Here is a 20,020-nt window from a genome sequence, read left to right as displayed (position 1 = left end):
GTCTGAATGTTTCGCTCATCATTGTTGTTGTTGTCGAAAAATTGCTTTCTTGCGTATTCAATTGACACACGCCGGAGCTTTTTCTCTTCTTCTACTCAATCATAAAATGAACCAAAGTCGGTCCGCTTACTCGGTCATCCATCTGTCCGTTCTCCCTGTTTCCACTCCCATATGTGCAAAGAGAGACTAGACAGCATTAACTTCAAAAGAGACGCAGGGTGCCAAACATACACGGTCTTTGCTTCTTTTGTATCGATGTTTCATTTTTCTTTTTTAATACAGGTGGTGTTGAAGCTTTTTTTGAGTATCCTTCTTTTCTGGAATATTTCGCAATCATTTCTCTTGTTTCCACATCTGCGTCTTTTTTTTTCTCTGGAAAGCCTTGATGCTCTCCTGATGATTTATTTGTGGGAGGGCAACGAGATTACTTGGAAAAATGAGAATAGCGAGTTTTTTCTCTTTTTCGGTAGTACCTGACATACATGTCCTTGACCACAATTTCAAAGAAAAAGAAGAAGATTGAGAAGGCGGAATTGGTCTTGTTAATGAAGTCTTCTATTGGGATGTCACTCTGGCCAAGATCTTTCTTTCTGGAAGTTTATTTTTGATATTCCTTCTACTTAATCTTTTCATTGTTAAACATCTCCCGAAACAATGGAACCTGACAGGTTTTAGGTATCACCCATTTTCCATACACGTTCATAAATATTCATGAGATGCGACCTCGAAAGGGGTTCGCACTTCAGTAGGACATTACAATCTCAAATTCTGTGTTTCGTTTGTTTTGTGTGATTGAAACTAGTTTTTGTGTTCTTTTTTGTAAGGTAGAAAGTATACAAATCTGGATTAATTTTTCATATATTTATAACAGCCATTTTGAATTCCTTTGGTTCCTCTACCGTTTCCCATTCATCGTTTTCTCCACTCTTCAAGCTCCTATAAATCTTTCTATCGCCTTCATCTCCTCTTATTGCATCTGTCAGCAGTACAGATGTAGTGAAGAACCTGACATTTTCAAATTCATCCTCTGTTGACACAAGAATCTTTTTGAAAATCGCCTTCCCTCATTCTGCATTACCATGTTGCAGCTGTTATCATAGGAAATGGCGACGAACTTGACAGCCGACGAGGAGGCCGGCTGGTTTGTAGCTCAACAAGAGCAACCGTGGTGGCAATGGTTGTTACGACGATTCATTGCATCTGGGCCGATTCCTCGACACGTGGCATTTGTAATGGACGGGAATAGACGATTCGCGAAATCAAAGCATCTGGGAAATGTTATAAAAGGACATGAGAAGGTGAGTTTTGTTTTGTTATTGAAAACATATGTCTATTTTTTAGGTCAAAATTATTTTTCAATAAAATAAAAACTTTCAGGGATTTGTGCAGCTGGCTAAAATTCTCGATTGGTGTAACCGATTCGGTATTCGTGAGATTACAGTATATGCATTCAGTATTGAAAACTTCAAACGAAGTGAAGATGAGGTCAATATTTTGAATTTCAAGTCATTTTTTATATACTGTGTCTTTTCAGGTTAGTGGACTCATGCGTCTGGCAGAAGAAAAATTCCAAAAGTTATTAAATGATTCCGAGAAACTGGATGAAAAACGGATTTGTTTCCGTTTCTACGGTAACCGATCGCTACTTTCCTCTCGACTTCAGAAGTTGATGAGTGATATCGAAAAAAGAACGGAGAAGTTTGATGGAGGAAGACTGAATGTGTGTATGCCATACACATCACGGGATGAAATAACAAGAAGTTTTGAAACTATTCGGAATCATGTGAAAGAGGGAAAAGTTGATGTGGATGATGTGAGTGAATATTTTTTTAAATATTCTGAAAAAATGCGGAAAATTTCAGATAAATGAATCAATGATTGATGCATGTTTGGATAGCGGATGTGGTGGAACTGTTCCAGATTTGTTCATTCGAACTTCTGGTGAACACAGATTATCTGATTTCTTAATGTGGCAAGCAGCAGACACTCATGTCTATTTTGACGATGTGCTTTGGCCAGAGTTTGGATATTACAACTTGTGTAAAGCAATACTCAATTATCAATACTACCGAACTACTGTCGCAAAGGTAACTATTCCGTTCAATTTTTTGCTTTTCATGAACATGTTTTCAGATTTCTTCTCTGAATGTATCTGAATATGACGCCCCTTCCACCACGTGGAAGATGAAATTTAGTGGAGATGATCGAGATTTGATAGCTATCAAAGCCTAGTTCTTTTGTCACGCCTTTTTTTCGGATTTTTTTTTTCAATCGTCTTTATTTCTCTCTAGTCTCTTGTTCGATACTTTCTTGATTTTTTGTTTCGTCTCGTGTTCCGTTTATTTTCCCTTTTTCTCTTGCAAGTGCAATATTCGTGACAATAAACTGGGAAATTTTCAGAAAACGATCAATTGGATGGAATAGAAAATCGTTGAAACCGTCCGAAACAATAGGTGAAAATGGCGGACACATGTGTGCAGGTCGCATTACGGTAATACCTGAAATCTATCGAATTTTCTTTGAAACTTTATTTTTAAGTATCCGTCCGCAAGGAAATCGAGAGAAACTTGAAGGCAGCCGAGTATGTACATCAGTACTTCCAAATGACCCACAAGTTACAATCGGTGGAGATCGATCATTCACTTATGATCATGTATTTGATATGCAAACAGAACAACACGTTGTATACGAATCATGTGTCGAAAAGCTAGTCGATGGTCTTTTTGAGGGCTTCAATGCCACAGTACTGGCATATGGACAGGTATCTAACTGACTCTCTTTTCATCAAAAAAGGTTAATGTATTTTTCAGACTGGTTCCGGAAAAACACACACAATGGGAACTGCTTTTGATGCTGCAGTGACTCAAAAAGAACAAGACTTAGGTGTTATTCCAAGAGCAATCCAACACACTTTCCGAAAAATTACGGAATGCAAGACACAAGCAATTGAACAGGGACTTCTGGAACCAGCATTCGAAGTTTCAGTTCAATTTGTAGAACTTTACAATGATGACGTCTTGGACTTACTCTCTGATGATAGAAGTATGTCATCAAGTATCCGAATTCATGAAGATTCGCGTGGAGAGATCGTTCTTCACGGAGTTGAACAAAGATCTGTTTTTGATATGCATGGAGTGAGTTTTACCGTAATCGAATCAATTCTCAACCGTATTTTTACAGACTATGGACATTCTGAAAAATGGAGCACTCAATAGAACAGTCGCATCAACAAATATGAATGAACAATCATCTCGTTCACATGCAATTTTTACTCTCCATTTGAGACAACAGCGTGTCGCTGTGAATCCATTGGATGAGTCCGGAGAACAAAAAGCTGGAGAACTTGAAATGGAAATGCTTTGTGCGAAATTCCATTTCGTCGATTTGGCTGGTTCAGAGAGAATGAAACGAACTGGTGCAACTGGAGATCGGGCGAAAGAAGGAATCAGCATCAATGTTGGATTGGTAAGTATGCTTCGACTGGTGAAACACTAACCTGTGAAAATGTGTTTCATATTATCACACAACTATATTTCAGCTCGCCCTTGGAAATGTAATCGCTGCACTGGGAGGAGCTAATGGTAAAGTGAGTCACGTACCGTATCGTGACTCCAAACTCACTCGTCTTCTGCAAGACTCATTGGGAGGAAACAGGTGATACTTCTAACTTATTAATATACTTATATATCATACTTCCAGCCGTACATTAATGATTGCTTGCTGTTCTCCATCTGACAGTGACTTTGTCGAGACTCTCAACACAATGAAGTATGCTAATCGCGCTAAAGAAATTAAGAACAAAGTTGTGGCAAATCAAGACAAATCATCAAAAATGATTGGTGAACTTCGTAGTAGAATTGCATCTTTAGAGGGAGAACTTCTTGAATTCAAACAAGGAAGAAGAACTGTTGATGTTGATGGACACGAAGTTGTTAATGATCAATACCATGAGAATGTGTACCTAACGGTAAGTGAATACCTTTATGTGAAAATTATTTGAGTAAATCTTTACAGGGCGAAGTAAACCACCTCAAATTCAAAGTGAAAGCTCTTAACGAGACACTTGATATTCTTCGTACCGAGAATATTGACTTGAAAGCTAAACAAGAATTGAGTGCGATTTCAGCCATCTCATCGTCTGGAGCTGTAGGAGAAATAGATGCAGTTCAATCAACATTCCGAAAATATTTAGAAGAGTTGGAGCGAACGAAATCGCTTCTGTATGAGTCACAATCTACTTGTGACCAACTGAGAAAAGATAATGCCAGGTGGAAAGCTCTCGGAGCTTCCCGAGGAGCTGGTGGTGCATCTGAATTCAATAGTCAGAAACTCATTGAAATGGCTAAACAAGAAGTTGAAAAGCAGAGAAAAATGATGGAATCCGTGAATATTGGAGGGGAGAATGGTAAGACAATTTTTATGAGAAAAGAGCAGAGAGGTTCATCTTAGCCATAATGTATAAGCTATTCATAGCTTTTCATACATTTTAGAAAAGTATCTTTGTGTTTGCATAAGCTTTGTAAAAATGATCGCGTTATTTCTCATTTATTCGGAGTCTAAATTTTATACTTCTTAGTTTCGTCTGAATACTCATCGATGGCCCAAGACGATGATGGCACAAGTAATGAAGCTGAAGAAATTCTTGATGAAGAAGATTTGGATGAAGATGAAGAAGAGACTGCAGCCGAAAAAGAGCAACAAGCTGAAACGGAAGCACTCCAAATTGATTTGAATGAAGTGATGATTGAATTGGATATAAAGGAAAAGCTCATTGATCAATTGGAAAGAGCTGAAAGACAAAATCAGCAAATTAGAGAAACCTATGAGAATAAGTTGAGAGAGTTGATGGCAAGAATCAAGGGTGAGTTGAACCTTTAAACAGATTGGTTTAAGTTCGCATCTTCCAGATACTGAAACTGAAAGAGATCGTGTTTTGAATGAAGGAGGTAAACGAGGTGGCAACAATGAGCAGATGAAAGCTATCAAGCAGGAATACGAACTGAAAATCAGTGATTTGCGGAAGGAATTGAAGAAAATCGAAGCTCTGGATAAAGAACATTTGAAAGTAATAGCAAAATCACAACGAGAACTTCAAGAAAAAACTAGATTGAAAAGTGAAGTTGTAGACTTGAAGAAGGCAAAAGTAGAGTTGATTAAAAAAATGAACGAGGATAAGAAGAAACAAAAAGCTCAGCAACTAGCAAATGCACGTGCAATCGCGACGAAAGAGAAACAAACTCGACTTCAAGCCAATAAAATCCGTACGCTGGAGATGAAGGATAAGCAGAGAGAACAGTTCCTCAAGAAGACAACACAAGAAGTGAATGCTCTTCGTAAGGAAAAAGCAGTAGCAGCGGCTGTAGCACGTCAAGCGAATCGAGGAGGACCAGCTCGAGGAGGTGCTGCTCAGACAAGTTCACCTGCACGTAGAGTTCGAGGAGTTGTTGGCGGAGTACAAGCAATCAAAGAACTCGCATTCTCCGCTAAAGCAAGTAAAGTTAAATGGGATGTGATTGTCAGAAAAATCGAAGAAAGCACTAGAAGACGGCAAATTGTACAAAAGATGGAGGCGGAGCTGGAAAGATACCTGAATGAACGACATGCGGTTATGGTAGAAATCGTGGAAAACGTCAGTTCTTGTTTTTATAGAGCGAGCAGTCTTAATACATAATGATTCCAGGAAAAGCAATTCACTCAATCTCAAGATGTTATCTATCGTGATGGTCTCCTAGAAGCAATTGATAGTGCCAAAGAAAAACTGCAATATGTTCAAGATCAGATCACGTATCAGCAAAAACTTATTTGTGATGTTGATGAGGTAGGTGGATTGATTTTTCATAGAAGTTAGAAGCATATTTTATTTCCAAAGTCAAAAAGAATTTCAAAGGTTAAGCGGTAGTTTTGAGGGAATTCGGATATGAGCCGAAAAAAAAACGAGTTATACAAATAGACGAGAACTGGGTAGTTCGAAGGGAAATAGGAGAAAAAAAGGAAAATGAAGTGAATGTTTTCAAAAAGAAAAGTTCAGGAGTTAATCAGTTTTGAGAATTTTGTGGGTTGGGAAGGAACGAGAAGGATTGTAGAGTTGTTTTTTTGATGATCGCTACCCGATATGGACAAAAATTATATAGTGAAGAGGGAAGAGAGACAATTGAAGAGAAGATTAAGATGGAATTGAACCACGTGTTCCGGTGACTAGAACCTGAAAAATAAAACAATTAAAGACCTTTTTATAGCCAAAAGTTGTTGTTTCCCATCCTAGGAATAACTATTTCTAACCGGAAGAAGCGTTTCCGAATTCGTGAGCTTTAATTTCCGTGATACTTTACGAGACACTTCCGGTTTCTTACTTTACACTAATTGTTATCTCACCTGAGTCGGACAGTCGTCTGCGCTCATTCCAGCCGCAATTGATCGCTTACTGACTCGAGCTCCGATTGTCGATCGACGTTGGGAAAGATCTGGGAGCGGTTCTGGCTCTGGTGGGCTGAATATTCTTATGTTGGTGGAATAGTTCTATCGAAATGTCGACTCACTTCTTTGCTCTTCTGTAGGTCATTATAGTGAGCAAAACGAAGAGTATGGCACAGACTGCTGCTGCTGATGAAAAAACTGCCCGACGCCATCCACTTTCACGGCTGAAGGCAGCAAGCCAGATGCTGATAGCTACACTTATCAGAAGTCCCATCACACAAAGAAATAGCTGAAAATTAGGAGAAATTCATTTTCATGGAAGAAGATTATATTTTTCTATTGAAAGAACCATCGAAACACTTGATAGTACCGTATGACATTATGATCAGTTGATTTCCTGAACATTGAACGAAACATGTTTATTAACTAACCTGTCCACCGGGTGTGATCCGTGAGTGAGATTGAGAAGGAGCAGTGAGAATCTGTTTAATCGGAGTCTTGTAGACTTCTTGTGAGAAACTTGTCTTCATTTGAACACTTGTACGCTTTTCATTCAACTTGTTGGATCGACTTTCGTTGTTTGAAGTCATGTTGACAACACTTTTACGTAAAAAGTTGTGCTGAAAATTGAGAAGTTTCGTAGATGAAAGGTCGAAAGAGATAAAGAAAGATGAAGAAAGATGTGAAACAAGATTACTAATGAGCGAGCAATCGAATACTTGAATAGAAACGGAGAATACGTTCGCCTTCCTGGAGTCTTGAAGACCTTAAATTTTCAAAATTCAAAAAAGACCAGTATAAAGTCAAAAAGAAACCGAAAAGAAAACGAGTGGTGGAGGCGGAGCTAATGTGGCCATCATCATCATCATCACACGACGATGCTCTTCTCCACTCTCTTGCTCTCACCATTCACTCTATCAGTCTCTTCAGTCTCGGACTCATCTCAACGAAGACATGATGATGTGTGCTCACTCCTCGTGTATGCTCTTTATCTTTATTTGAGGCGCAGAGAGCCTAAAGAAAAAAGATAACGAGTCTGAAGGGTCTCTGGATATCTGTTGATGAAAATAATTGAGAAAAATAGGAGAGAAAGAAGATAATGACATGTTTGAAAAATTGGAACGGATTCAGTTTTGTTCCGATTCCGGAATGTATCGAGCAAAAACAAATCACATAGTTTCGATTGTGTGAAAATTATTCAATTAATGAGATCCAGAACTCACTAACAAATTGCCAATTATCTGCTGTCATAACCGCCACAGTAATCTTGAATAGAGATGTTCGGTTCCGATTGAGATAGTCTAGACTAGATTAGTTCATTTTTCTTCATTCTGGCTCTCATCTTCTTCATAAACATGTTGTTTTCGGTATTTCTTGGAGTGGGTTAGACTGACGTACTCGTTTTCTTTTTTGGGTTTCTTTGAATCTCTTCAAATGAGGTAATGATAGAAAAAACGAAAAAGAAAACACTTTGAAAACTGTTTTCTATTTTAATGAGTTGCTATTTGACTATCTTAGATCAAGAAAGTAAGAATGAACGAATTCATTCGAATTCCGAAAATCGCACTATTAGCACGCGATATCTGGAAAACAAACTTGCTGTCTGGAAAGTCAACTAACAGAATCTATAAACAGAATAGAAGCGTATTTTTGAACATATTCCGTTTTCTGCAAAACCAAGAGTACTCAATTTTTCTTTTCGAGAAGATGTAAGTTCAAATTTTGCAAATAAAAATATAGATCACCTACATTAGATATGTCAAATGCAGTGAGAGAAGAGATTGTTTATATGAAAATGACAGTTTGAAAGAGTTTCCATTCAAGGAATTGAGAAGAAAGTTGAATGGAGAAGGAAGAAAGAAGTGTGCTATAGGGGTTCTTCAATTCGGACATACAAACACTCAGTCGAAATAGAAAGAGAAGGAGGAGTTGCGAATTGAAATTAGGCATCGGTTGAGTGAGCACGCAAAGAAATTGAGGAGGGGCTCAGAAAATAGAGATAGATGGACTCATTTTTTGAGCACATTCAAAGAAGTTGCCCTACTTCTAAAACACTTCTCAACTACAGTAAGGAATAGAATGATTTTAAGAAGTTATAGTATCAGGTACTAATCTCATTTGGAAGAGCAATGCGATTATATTCCTGAGCTTCTTGGTAGAATCACTCTAGATCTCTGCTGCCTTTGAGCTGATGTCTTTTCGGATGATGGCTGTTCAGCTCGGCAGCTCAGAATAGATATGTGTTTCATTTCTTTTCTGTGGTCTTCCTCCCAAAACACATTGATTCTCATTCTTTTCACTCACACACAATGATAGGTGATATCACTGAAGAGAGTGTTAAAAAATAGAGAAACGACATGAGAAGAAAATGAGCTGTGAAGAAAGAATCAGCTCAATGTCACTCATTTCAGAAAACGAGGAGGGAAGAGGGACACATTCACACACCCAGAAAAACAAGACATTGTTTTCTTATTTTGGTGATGAGGGGGTCTGAGTGCCAGATGGGGAGAGCGGACGGCTTCTCCCAATTTCTTTGTTCTACATTCATTTTCTGTACAGAATCAACAAAAAAAAGAAAAGAAAAGAAAATGGCGATGATTATGTGAGGGTGGTTATTTTCGTTGTGTACAGAATGAATAGAATGGGAAAAATAGAGAAAATATGAGTCGTTCGTTTTTGAATTCTACGGGAAAAGTGGCTTCGAATGGAAAATCAGCTGGCCCAACTATATAATCCTGCGGATTTTTGATCGTTTTCAATTTGAATTCTACCGTATTATCCATTTGAGGAAATCTAGACAGGACAAATCTGTTCTCAGAATATAATATATTTTTCTGTCTCGTATTTGTATTTTTCGTATCTGAAAAACTACAAAAATAGATGTTTTCACCTATAGGAAAACTAATAGTCAGAATAGGGGGCCTCATTAGCTGTAAAAGAAGAGCACACATGTTTACTCTTTCTGAAAAAAGTGAAGCACTCATTAACTACACGGCCTTAACCTCTTCGAGAAGAGAAGATTCATTGGAATTGAGCAAAAAAGAAATAGCAGAAGAAGGAGAAGATTCATCGAGAATTTATGAGAGATCTGGGAGCACAAGATGCAAAAATGAAAAAGAGATAAAATGAGGAAGGGTTCTACGGAACAACATGAGATGGGGTTGAATTGAAGAGTAGGTTCCAGAGAGTATACTGGTTTTTGACCGACATCTAGGAGCATGATAATTGAACACGAGGGTTTGAAAATGGAAAAAGAAAAGAAGATGAATTAGAGAGTAAATTTAGAGAATTCAATATAGATCCACAACTAGATTCCAATGGGGTTTAATTTAAGTTCAGGAAGAATAAACTAAACTCCAAATGTCATAATGGAAGAATACAAGGAAGTTCAATCAAAATTCTCTTAAATTTCAGGATATCACCTCTTCAAACGCGGAGAACGAGCCGATTGTCGACACTGGACTGAAAAAACAGACAATCAAGCAGCTATTCGATGGATGTGACACGCTGAGTGAGGCAAGGTACGAAAAACGAAAAATAAACAGTTGTCTCTTATTGGACCTAACAAAAGAGAAACGGGTGAATTCATCATTCTATCTTTCCTGGGTGCCACCCCCACTTTCCTCATTTCGCTCTCTCTCTCTTTTTTTCGATCATTGTCACGTATCTGATTGCAGATATCTTCTTCAACACCTGTTCGATCTGTGCATTGATAAAGCAGCAATGGCGGCAAAAGTGGAAGCTGAGTTTAAGGTACGTGAGGTCGCAGGAAGTGAATTTCCTTTTCATGAGAAATGAAGAAGGAAGAACGAAGAAGAAGGAAAACAAGGGAATGGGATAAAACCGAGTACATTGAGAAATGAAAGACTTAATCATAACTGATTCTCTACGAGTTTCTCGATGTAAATCTTTAATTAGGTAGAAAAACATAAACGGATGTAAAGGTACAAGGGAAATGGAGGGAAACGTTTCTCACGAAAAACATCAAGATTCAACTTAATCTCACCGTTAGCAAAACAGAAATCGTTTGAATGGCACAGTTCAGTCTCTTATAGACGTCCGAGAGTTCTTTCAGTCACGTGTCTTTTTCTCCCTCTCATCCATTTTCGTCTATGTTTTCTCTGACTCCGCCTCCCCTTCTTCGTGCTTGCCTAGAACCTTCTAGCCGAAATTGGGGGCAGCACAAAATTGGTCTTTTTGAAAGAAGAGACAAGAGGGTGGAAGGAAATGTTATAATTTATTTATTTTTCTTGCTGAAATTGCATTTCTGCAATTAAAACAAAATGAATAGAAAATTAAATTGGTCCGTGTTTTGTGCAACGTTTTGGAAACAAAAAATCCGGTCTACAAACTAAGCCCTATTCTAATTTAAACGTTCAAGAGAAACGCAGCATATTATATAGAAAAGTTATTGAACTAGAAACTCCTATGTTTTGAACAAGATCTACTTCTAGGTTGTTCACTAACTCTCCAAATGGCTCAAAGAGCATCTAAGTGGACTCTAAGTGCCATAGCGGAAGTTTGGAAAAATGCGTTATCTGCAAAAGAAGGAGAAGTCAAGAAGTAGTTGAGATCATGATATCTAAAAATCAAAACACAGAAAATAATTGATCAAAAAGAGAGACAAATGACAATTGGATATGTAGATCTGTCAATGTCATTATTTGTACATTCTAAATGTCATTCCCATTTTATGACAGAAAAGTATAATAAATGTAGCTTATTTTCAAAGCAGATAGCTTGTGAAAAATTTTAAGTTCCAGAAATGACATGAACGGGGGAAATCTACAATAGGATCTATAGATGATTAGAACTGAGTTTAGACTTGAGAACTCGAGTTCTTACCAGATCAAATATTTTCTAGGAAAGAGTCTCAGTTTTGAAGAAAAAGAAAGTGTCTAGGCACATCCAAAAATAGCATTTTTTCCTGTTTTTACCTGCGAATAGACATAAATCAACCAACAAGAATAGGAGAAAGTGGACACCGAAAGATAATACGTGTCGGATTGAAAACGTTAGCTCACGGAGCAATTCGTGTTTTCTCCTAGAACAAGATGCTCAATGTTCTTGCTCCATTTCTTTTTCTCTCAAAAAAGAGACTAGACATAAGAGACAAATTGAGCTGATTGTGTCCGGAAGACAAGAGAGAGGAGAGAAGATGGATGATGAGCACAAACAACTTCTTCTTAAAAAAGGATTGTTGTTGTTGTTGTTCTGGATTCACTGGACATCAGTCGCCACTATCGAAAAAATGACACATATTTTCCGAAAAAGTGACTCGGAAAACTTTAAAGAAAGTGAAAGTCATGTCGTTGTGAATATTTCCAGAATACCATTTAAGTTTTGGCTATATTTAGAATTGATATATTCTGGTACATTCTTTGTATAAGATATATTCAATCTGCCAGGATAAAGATAATGTCCTGGAAGGATTGAGAGAAAAGAATGTTAGTTTGGAGGCTTCACTCGCAGCAAAAAATGGAAAAATATTCAATTTGTCAGGTATCTCTTCTCACAATTCTTCTCATGCCGAGCCAAAATGAAGGGCTCAATGAGCACTTTTCAAATTGAATGAGTTACTTTTATAGTCTGCGTCTGACCTGCTTGAGTTGCCTAGAAAAATGAAGATAGCCATTCATAAACTTCTTGAGTTATTTCTGGAAAGAAAACTTACACATAAAACCGAAAAAATGAAAAAGATCCGGAATTGAGAAGAATGGAAAAAATATGTATAGAGAATTTCAAGTGGAGAGAAATGGTGTGAACGACTCCATTAAAGCGTTCTTTTTTGCTTCCGAAAAATGCGTAGGTTGGGAGAGAGCTCGGAGACTCAACGATCCGCAAGCACATTATGCATTTCTAAATATGGACCTCTGTTTGTGGTTTACGAAATTTTGAAAATTTGAGCGAAAATTTCGAGCCGAGAGCGAAATGAAGAATTTGTCACCGCAAAAGCACGCGGTTAAAAACGGCGAGAATTGATGTGCCAGGGCTTAGATATTCCAAAGAAAAAAATGGTCGTTTTTCAAAATAGAGCATCAAAAAGCATAAAAAGAAAGGATACTACGTGAAAAATAAAGTAAAAATATGAAAACTATATAGTTTTTCTTCTATTCTTTCACGTCCACTGTTCGTGAAGATATAAAGAGAAGACGTTTCGGAAATGGAAAATTAGAGTGACAGGCGGAATACTATGGTTATGAAACTGAAAATGAACAAACCTTGACCTTTTTCGCCAGTTCAGAGGTCTTGTAAGCATTTTTTGAAAACGGATTTCTAGGTTTACAAGGATGCTATTTCGATCTCCATGATTAGTTTTTCATGGTATTATTTCCGACTTGAAAAGTTCCATTGTAAGAACACCAAAAAATAATTTTTGATGTTGGAATAATCGTTGAAGAAAACAAGGTGTTTGGCCTCTGATTTACTTTATTGAGAGAGAACGAAGACTGCTCTGCGCGAAATTTCATTACGAATGTTATTCTTCAGTAGGGTACTAAAAGCATCAACAATGATAATTGAATGTTTCAGGGCTTTGAACGAGTAGACATATTTTCAAAGCATTAGCACAATAATATTTTTATACTTTGTTGTTTTTAGTTCATAAATAAGAACTCTATCCTGGATAGACTGAGGTGTTTTTCATATTCGAAATGGCTCTCTTTTTTCAGCAGATGTGACAAACATTGCGTGATTTCCTAGTTGAAAGGAACAAAAATATTCGGTGGATTTCAGCGTTGTACTCAAATATTTGTATTCTGTGATTGGAACATAACTCCGGATTTTAAAATAAGTGTAGAGACCAAGTTGGCAAAACGTTTAAACAAAAAATGAATGTTTCCTATTTGGTCATGGGGGTTCTGCGAGCTCAGCACTATCTTCTTTAGGCAATCTTTTTTCTCCAGAACTAAGTCTCTCTGTTTTCCACTTTCTGTATGTATGAACGGCGTCTTCGAGTCCGCAATTTCTTGTTTTTCGGCAGTCTTTACTTTCCCATGGGAGATTTCCGGAAGACGTCTGAGTAAGAGAAATAGGGGACACCTTCTGTATTCGAAATGAAGAAGACGTATAGGAATAGTTTTTGATTCTATCAAGAAACAGAAAGTGATAGAGGTTGATAGAACAGAACCTCGTGGAAGGTTCGTAACGTAATTCTCTCTCGTAATGTGGTAAAAGTCTTATAGTTATTGAAGTGGCTGATGATCACATTTTCATATTTCAAGAAATACAAGATCAACATTCTTTATAACAGTGAACCAAACAGAAATTTGTATGTGAATCATCGAATTCCCTATTAATCCATTTTCGCAAAAATAAATATTCTTTCCTAAATGCTCTCAGATTACCCTCATTTGTGTGCTCGGTTTTCATTGGGAATTCTCCGAACGACTTCCCACGCACGATTGTGAAAAGCATGTATTTACAATCTATTGACAAAAAGATAGATGGGGAACATGAAAACAACAAGGTGTTGAATCCTATAAAACCAAATGAAAAATGTTTTCAAAATATCAAAAGTTGTATGATGAAAGGGAGAAGATTTGAATTTTTATCCTAGTTCTTTTTTCAGGAATGTACTGCCAGAATCGAGCAACTCGAGCAACAATCGTCGCTGAAAGAACAACTGCTCACTTCGATGATGGAGGACAAGAATTTGGGTTAGAACAAGAGAAAAACCATTATTTAAAGAAGGCTTTAATTTTTTTTTCCAGTTGATGAAATCGAAGGACTCGTGCCAACCGATCTTCGTAAAAGTAGAACATCATCACAAAGTTCTCTATTGAGAAGTGTTTCGCCATCCGTTGTTGGTAAGATCACTAAAAATAATAATTTCAAACAATTCATTAATGTTTCAGAAGATTCACATACTCTTCAAAACTACAAAGTCCGGAGACATACTGCCACCCAAGAAGAACTTTTGTTCGCAGGTTCAGATATGAATTCTTCCGATGGAAATGCCAATCCGATTGTTGATACAACGGCCGGTGATGTTGGAGGCGATTCAGAAGAAAAGAAAGATAAGAAAAAAAGAATGTTAGTTGGGCTTGACACCGGGGGACCACTCATTTCCAGCACTGATCTTTATTCCGAGGTGTTAGGATTACTGTAGTCTCAGCATTTCTAATTTATTGAAAGCTATACACGCAGTTCATAATAGGAACAAAAATATCACGATGCACGAAACTTTCCCCTTTTGTAATTTACAACACTTCCGTCTGCCCACAAATTCCCTTGTAATTTCAATACGCAATCACGCACATACACACAAAACTAATCAACAAGATCTATTCATTTTCCTGCAAGTTGATTTTTATTGAATTGTCAGATATTCAGATTATTTTTATTCATTTCGATATTCTGTGTCGTGGTCCGATCCTTATATGTAGTCGTATTAAATGTTGTTTGTGTTTTTGTGACGTCAGAAGTTATTCTCCATGGTATTCGCTTGCTATCCGCCTGCTATCATTCACTATCTGCTAGTTATCGTTTTGATATTCTGTGCCGATTCAGCGCCTTCGTTTCTACATCGCCAGCATCAACCTCATTCTCCGCTACTCCAACAACTACTTCTTCTCCATTCTCCCGTAATACGCGTCTACGGAGTACTGTAGGAGGAGGAGTTCCCAACAATAACAATATTCGAAAAAGTGTGCAGCCACCAACAGCTGTAAATGGAAATGGGAAAGGATTGCCAGTGCGAAAAGGGTAAGTTTTATTACATACTGAAAGACGAGAAGCGCTGCGATAGGAAATTTATATAGTGATGTTAGAGTCTTCGTTCAATTTATCTATGTATTAACTATGTAATTGTTTCGTGGTGATTATCAAATGTATCAGTGCAAGCTAAAGCGAATTTTCACTTTTTTCATTAGTTAATCAATTCGCTATATTTTGAAAACTTGATAAAAAGTTGTCTAAAGTTTCAGTTTATACATATTTGCGTAACCTAGATGTATTATGTTTTCATGTATTTGATGCCGCTATTGTCGCTTACTTGATGTTTATGTTGTTGTGTTAACAGTCGTCTTATTTTAGGATTTTCCGTCTTCCTTCAGTAACTGAAGATCCTGAACATGGTGTGTTTGCAAAATCATTTCCCGGACGGTCTCGTTCAAACTTAACATCATCCTCCTCAACGTCAATACTCATGAATGCACGTGGTTCAACATCTACTTCGTCCAAGTCGGTTTTTGCGCGAATATCGCCGTCATGGCTCAGCGATACGTGCGCCGAACTCATTATGCGTAACAATAATCGGTTTGCCCTCTCCGCCTCCTAATTTTTCACTCATTTTCTTCACTTCTAATGCACGTTTTTTTTTTGCAAAATATCACAAAGAGCATTGTATCACGGACGCATGTGATAAATTGGAGAATTAGGAAAAGTTTTCGATTTACTTCTTCTTCTTCCACACCAACTATTTTCCACAACTGCAATTCCGCATCACAATTTCTGTATCAAATAATTTATTTCCATATTGTTTCAGAAAGCAGAGCAGAATCTTGCCGCTAAAAGATGGAAGACGTGGCAATATTATCACAAGAACCCACACTTTGGAAGGACATGCCAGAGGAGTACTGTCAGTTGATGTCTCAGAAAATCTTATGGTTACTGGATCGAAAGGTATCCATCTAATGTCTATCTAATTTCCATCTGTGTTTACAGATCGAACTGCCAAATTATGGGATATAGAAGCTTGCCGCGAAATTCGAGCTCTCGGTGTGCATCCGAATAATGTTCACCTGGTCAAATTTGTGCCGTTTTCGAACTATGTGTTCACTTTCTCAATGTACGAAGCACGTGCTTGGGATTACCGCTCTCCCGAATGTATTTGTGTTAAAGTGCTGAATTCGTCTGGACAGGTTAATGATGGTGGGTATAATCTGACCAACCTCACACCTTCACACATTTTATTCCAGGTGATTCAATCAATGCATCACAAGTTATGCCACGACAGAATACCATCCCATTCCTTGAAACTGTAATCACTGCTGCTGATGTTGATCCTACCGGACGTCATCTATTCACATCATTTGCTGCCTATGTTCGAGTATGGAACCTTAGTGAATGGAAGCCTTTGGGTCGGCTGAATGCAGCTTCCCATTCTCCGAAATCTGAAGTTTCATGTCTTAAAACAACATTATCATCAGAGGGAAGTATTTTGGCATACACTGGTTCACGTGACCATTATGTCAAAGAGTATGATGTCGGCTTTGGAACAGGAGTCATCGAATCGAAATGCGAGTTTGCTCCACCTCATTATGACAATGTTACCGCTGTTCTCCCTTTGAATGGTCATTTGTTCACTGCTTCTAAAGATTTGGTGAGAGAAATGCCAAAACCCGATCAAATTAATTTTATATTTTCAGAACATAATGAAGTTTTCATTGAAGAACGGAAAACGTGAACACTTCGAAACGCGTGCTCATCAACAGTACATTCAATCACTCACAGGCTTCGGACCAAAAGGAAAGGAGCTTCTCGTGTCAGCATGTAAAGATGGAACCCTTCGTTTCTGGGATGTTGCTTCTTATAGTGGAATGAAACTCGTAGAAGAGGTTTGCACTATCATGTTATGATTCTCTTACAGTATCCCATTTCAGTACTCAAAAGCGCACGAAGAAGGTATCAGCGGCATGTGTACCTCCAAATCAATGCTTTTCACAGCTTCTGGAGATGCTACTGTTGGTTTCTGGAAGTCAAATATTGTCGAACAGTTTTAGTCTGTTTTAACACTTTCTTGTACTTGTACTATTTTCACTTTTATTTTTATTTATTGCTACCGAAATCTCTCATATTATTGTGATGAAATAAAGAGCTTCGTTTTACTGTCCGTCCTGTTTTGCTGGAACGTTGATGTTTGCCTCACTGTATGTCGCTTCACTTTCAAAACTTCTTTTTAAGAATAACGTGACTGTCAAAGGAAACCTCTTGCGAGAGCTCTCGCATTTTGTAGATTAAATCTCAAAGATTGAATATGCTGTCCACTTCAAACGTTGAGTTATTTAGGGTCTTCATGTGATAATTGATCTTATTCGGACTCCTTTATGCTTATCTTCTTCCCAATCGAAATCCTAATAATCTTTTAAACGGAATATCAATGCTCAGAAACTTCATTCTTACAATTTGTTCTTTGTTAGTTCGTCCAGTATTTTTTGAATAACTTTTATTATTATACTTGCCATTTCAACGACAAGAATGACTGGTCAGACTGCGATCTTCTGAAAATGCGGAAGGTAAAAAACTTATAAGACTTTTATTTATGTAGAAACCGATGATAATTTTTATAGAATAAATATCAAAAAGAAAGCTGACGAATTATGCATTGTAAGGTGATAACAACCGTGCATTATATTTACAGAAATCACTTGAGGAGACTTTGAATGGCTTTTACCGTGATTGGGTGCATATTCGGGATGTTCGCTTTGAATTGGGAAACGGCGCGTTCGCGAGTGGCGCTCCATCCGAACAATGATCTGAATTGACACTTTAGAGAAAATAAAAAGCATAGATTTCTTACTTATAGATTGGTTTACAATACTTCATTCTGCCAACAGCCAGAGCAAACGCTAAGCTGGCATCAATGATCGGTGTCCATTTGGTTTCGAGTCCCAGCATAAGCCACGAGAATTTGAGCTCAGCATTCTTGGCTTGGTCCAACTTGTAGGTAGCGGTCAAAGATGGCATACGATCTCCAAATATGCCTTTGTTTACACGGATTGCATCAATCACAGCCAACTTCTGAGAGTTCGACATTTTCTCGAATACTTCTCCATCTGTCGGCGCTTCCGAACCTTCGGCAGTCCATTTGTTAGCAAGATCTTTGCATGCACGCATCAGGGTCGAATCGTATTCTGGTTTTGGGGGTAGTCCAGCTTTGTGAAGCCACAAGTCCCAATTGATATTGTCAAGAATTACTTTTTTGTCAGAAAACGTGTCATACAGGTATTCTTTCCATTCTTCTGTAGAAACTGTTTTGTAAGCATATTTCTGAATGTAGTTCTTCAGAAATTGTTCGAATCGAGCATTGTCCCCGATTGTCTGTTCAACCGTGAACAAGAGAGCGGAGCCTTTTTCATATGGAATCGAGGAAAAAGCTTCATCTGGATCAGCACTGCCCAAGTCTTGAACAAGCTTAGTGTACTCGTGATCAGGTCCGAAGACATCATTGACAGTTCGCACAAGACTCTCATCGTATCCACTTTCGCTTTCAAACTGTCTTTCCAGTTCACCGTACATTCTTCCGTGAATTTTCCTTTCAATGAAGACTGTGAATCCCTCATTCAGCCAGAAGTGTTCCCAAGAGAAGTTGGTTACGAGGTTTCCAGTCCAACTATGCGTAATTTCATGAGCAATCACGTTGACCAGACTACGATCTCCAGCGAGAAGAGTTGGAGTGATGAATGTGAGGCAAGGATTCTCCATACCACCGAAGGGGAATGTTGCTGGTAGTACGACTAAATCATATCTACCCCAAACATAAGGACCAACAAGATCTTCGGCAACTTTCAAAATCTTCTCGGTTTCTCCAAACTCATAAAGAGCCGCCTCCGCTTGAGATGGTTCGGACCAAACTGCACATCTATCGCTGATTTCTTTGCGTTCTAAATGTCCAACAACTATAGCAAGAAGATATGATGGAATCGAAACAGGCTGCTTGAATGAGAAAATAGTATGTTTCCCGCATTCTGACGATTTTGATCCTTGTCCAATCGCCGACATTAAGCAAGTCAGCCCGACTGGAACGCACACTTCTGCTTCATATGTGCTTTTTACTGATGGAGTATCCATACATGGAACAATAGAGCGGGCATTGATTGCCTGACATTGGGAGAAGAGATATGGGGCCTGAAAATAATTTGTTTCGTTCAATTAACCTTTCCCCATCAGACGAGACTCACGACTTTATCAGTAGTTTGTTCAGCCGTTAGAAATTGAAGAGCAGCTGCATTATTGCTGGATTCGTACTTCACTGTCAGTACAGGTTTATCGCCGGCTTTCAATAGAGTGGTAGACACAATCAGCTTTTGGCCCAAAGCGCCGTTATCTTTCATTGCGTATTCAACTTCCTTGGTCTCTCCGTTGGAAGCGCACGACACGGATCGAATTGTTAATTCTCGAGTGTCTAATATGACCTCTGACGTTTCTTGCTTAACATCTAATACCAACTTAACATCTCCAGCGATGCACTTTTTATCAAAATCGACATTCCATTTCACGACGTAGTGAGAAACGGAGACCTGGAAAGTTGAAACTTGATTTCAATCTTAAGAAGAAATCTTACTTGTTCATAATTAGACGCCGTTGATGGATCTCTTGGATGGGGAGGGGCCATATCTGGAATGACTGACAAAGGTAGATAATATTTTTAGACATGAAACACGGGAAGTGAGCGAAGAGGAACAGAGTGATATAAATAGTTATTTAGTTTATTAATGGTGTTTTTTTCAGACTTGTCAAAAATCGGGCCGAGATTTTTCTTGACCGGACCGGGCCGAAATTTCTCTTGTTTTCTCCCGACCCGGATTCAAAAATGGGTTCCCATTTTTACCAATTTTTTTTTGTAAAAAAGAGTGAAAAAGCTTAAATTATCATACATATTCAC

At 38.0% G+C, this 20,020-nt stretch overlaps 5 protein-coding genes across 5 annotated transcripts; 3 read left to right on the top strand and 2 right to left on the bottom strand.

Annotated features, from left to right (window-relative positions):
- Positions 1-1,103: 1,103 nt before the first annotated feature.
- On the top strand, positions 1,104-2,232 carry GCK72_014108 (uncharacterized protein; the record flags this gene model as incomplete). Its single annotated transcript, XM_053730144.1, has 5 exons — positions 1,104-1,298; positions 1,378-1,485; positions 1,535-1,813; positions 1,863-2,087; positions 2,134-2,232. 5 exons carry the CDS (start codon positions 1,104-1,106, stop codon positions 2,230-2,232), a joined length of 906 nt encoding a protein of 301 aa, XP_053584916.1.
- Positions 2,233-2,459: 227 nt separating this feature from the next.
- GCK72_014107 (uncharacterized protein) lies at positions 2,460-5,848 on the top strand (the record flags this gene model as incomplete). Its single annotated transcript, XM_003091248.2, has 10 exons — positions 2,460-2,491; positions 2,539-2,761; positions 2,811-3,134; positions 3,181-3,465; positions 3,539-3,654; positions 3,700-3,967; positions 4,015-4,405; positions 4,577-4,861; positions 4,908-5,629; positions 5,681-5,848. The coding sequence occupies 10 exons, from the start codon at positions 2,460-2,462 to the stop codon at positions 5,846-5,848; spliced, it is 2,814 nt and encodes a 937-aa protein (XP_003091296.2).
- A 315-nt stretch (positions 5,849-6,163) lies between these two features.
- Positions 6,164-7,004, bottom strand: GCK72_014106 (uncharacterized protein; the record flags this gene model as incomplete). Its single annotated transcript, XM_003091247.2, has 4 exons — positions 6,164-6,202; positions 6,373-6,487; positions 6,537-6,703; positions 6,846-7,004. 4 exons carry the CDS (start codon positions 7,002-7,004, stop codon positions 6,164-6,166), a joined length of 480 nt encoding a protein of 159 aa, XP_003091295.1.
- A 288-nt stretch (positions 7,005-7,292) lies between these two features.
- On the top strand, positions 7,293-17,138 carry GCK72_014105 (uncharacterized protein; the record flags this gene model as incomplete). Its single annotated transcript, XM_053730143.1, has 12 exons — positions 7,293-7,376; positions 9,829-9,935; positions 10,092-10,167; positions 13,985-14,072; positions 14,127-14,222; positions 14,271-14,448; positions 14,926-15,120; positions 15,902-16,038; positions 16,081-16,287; positions 16,335-16,738; positions 16,785-16,973; positions 17,019-17,138. The coding sequence occupies 12 exons, from the start codon at positions 7,293-7,295 to the stop codon at positions 17,136-17,138; spliced, it is 1,881 nt and encodes a 626-aa protein (XP_053584915.1).
- Positions 17,139-17,779: 641 nt separating this feature from the next.
- Positions 17,780-19,750, bottom strand: GCK72_014104 (uncharacterized protein; the record flags this gene model as incomplete). Its single annotated transcript, XM_003107739.2, has 4 exons — positions 17,780-17,891; positions 17,936-19,263; positions 19,317-19,655; positions 19,700-19,750. 4 exons carry the CDS (start codon positions 19,748-19,750, stop codon positions 17,780-17,782), a joined length of 1,830 nt encoding a protein of 609 aa, XP_003107787.2.
- Positions 19,751-20,020: the final 270 nt, after the last annotated feature.

This window comes from Caenorhabditis remanei, chromosome IV (assembly GCF_010183535.1).
Source record: "Caenorhabditis remanei strain PX506 chromosome IV, whole genome shotgun sequence".
Taxonomy (NCBI): domain Eukaryota; kingdom Metazoa; phylum Nematoda; class Chromadorea; order Rhabditida; family Rhabditidae; genus Caenorhabditis; species Caenorhabditis remanei.
Note: the sequence above shows the minus strand (reverse complement) of the source record. Positions and strands in the feature narration are given on the sequence as shown.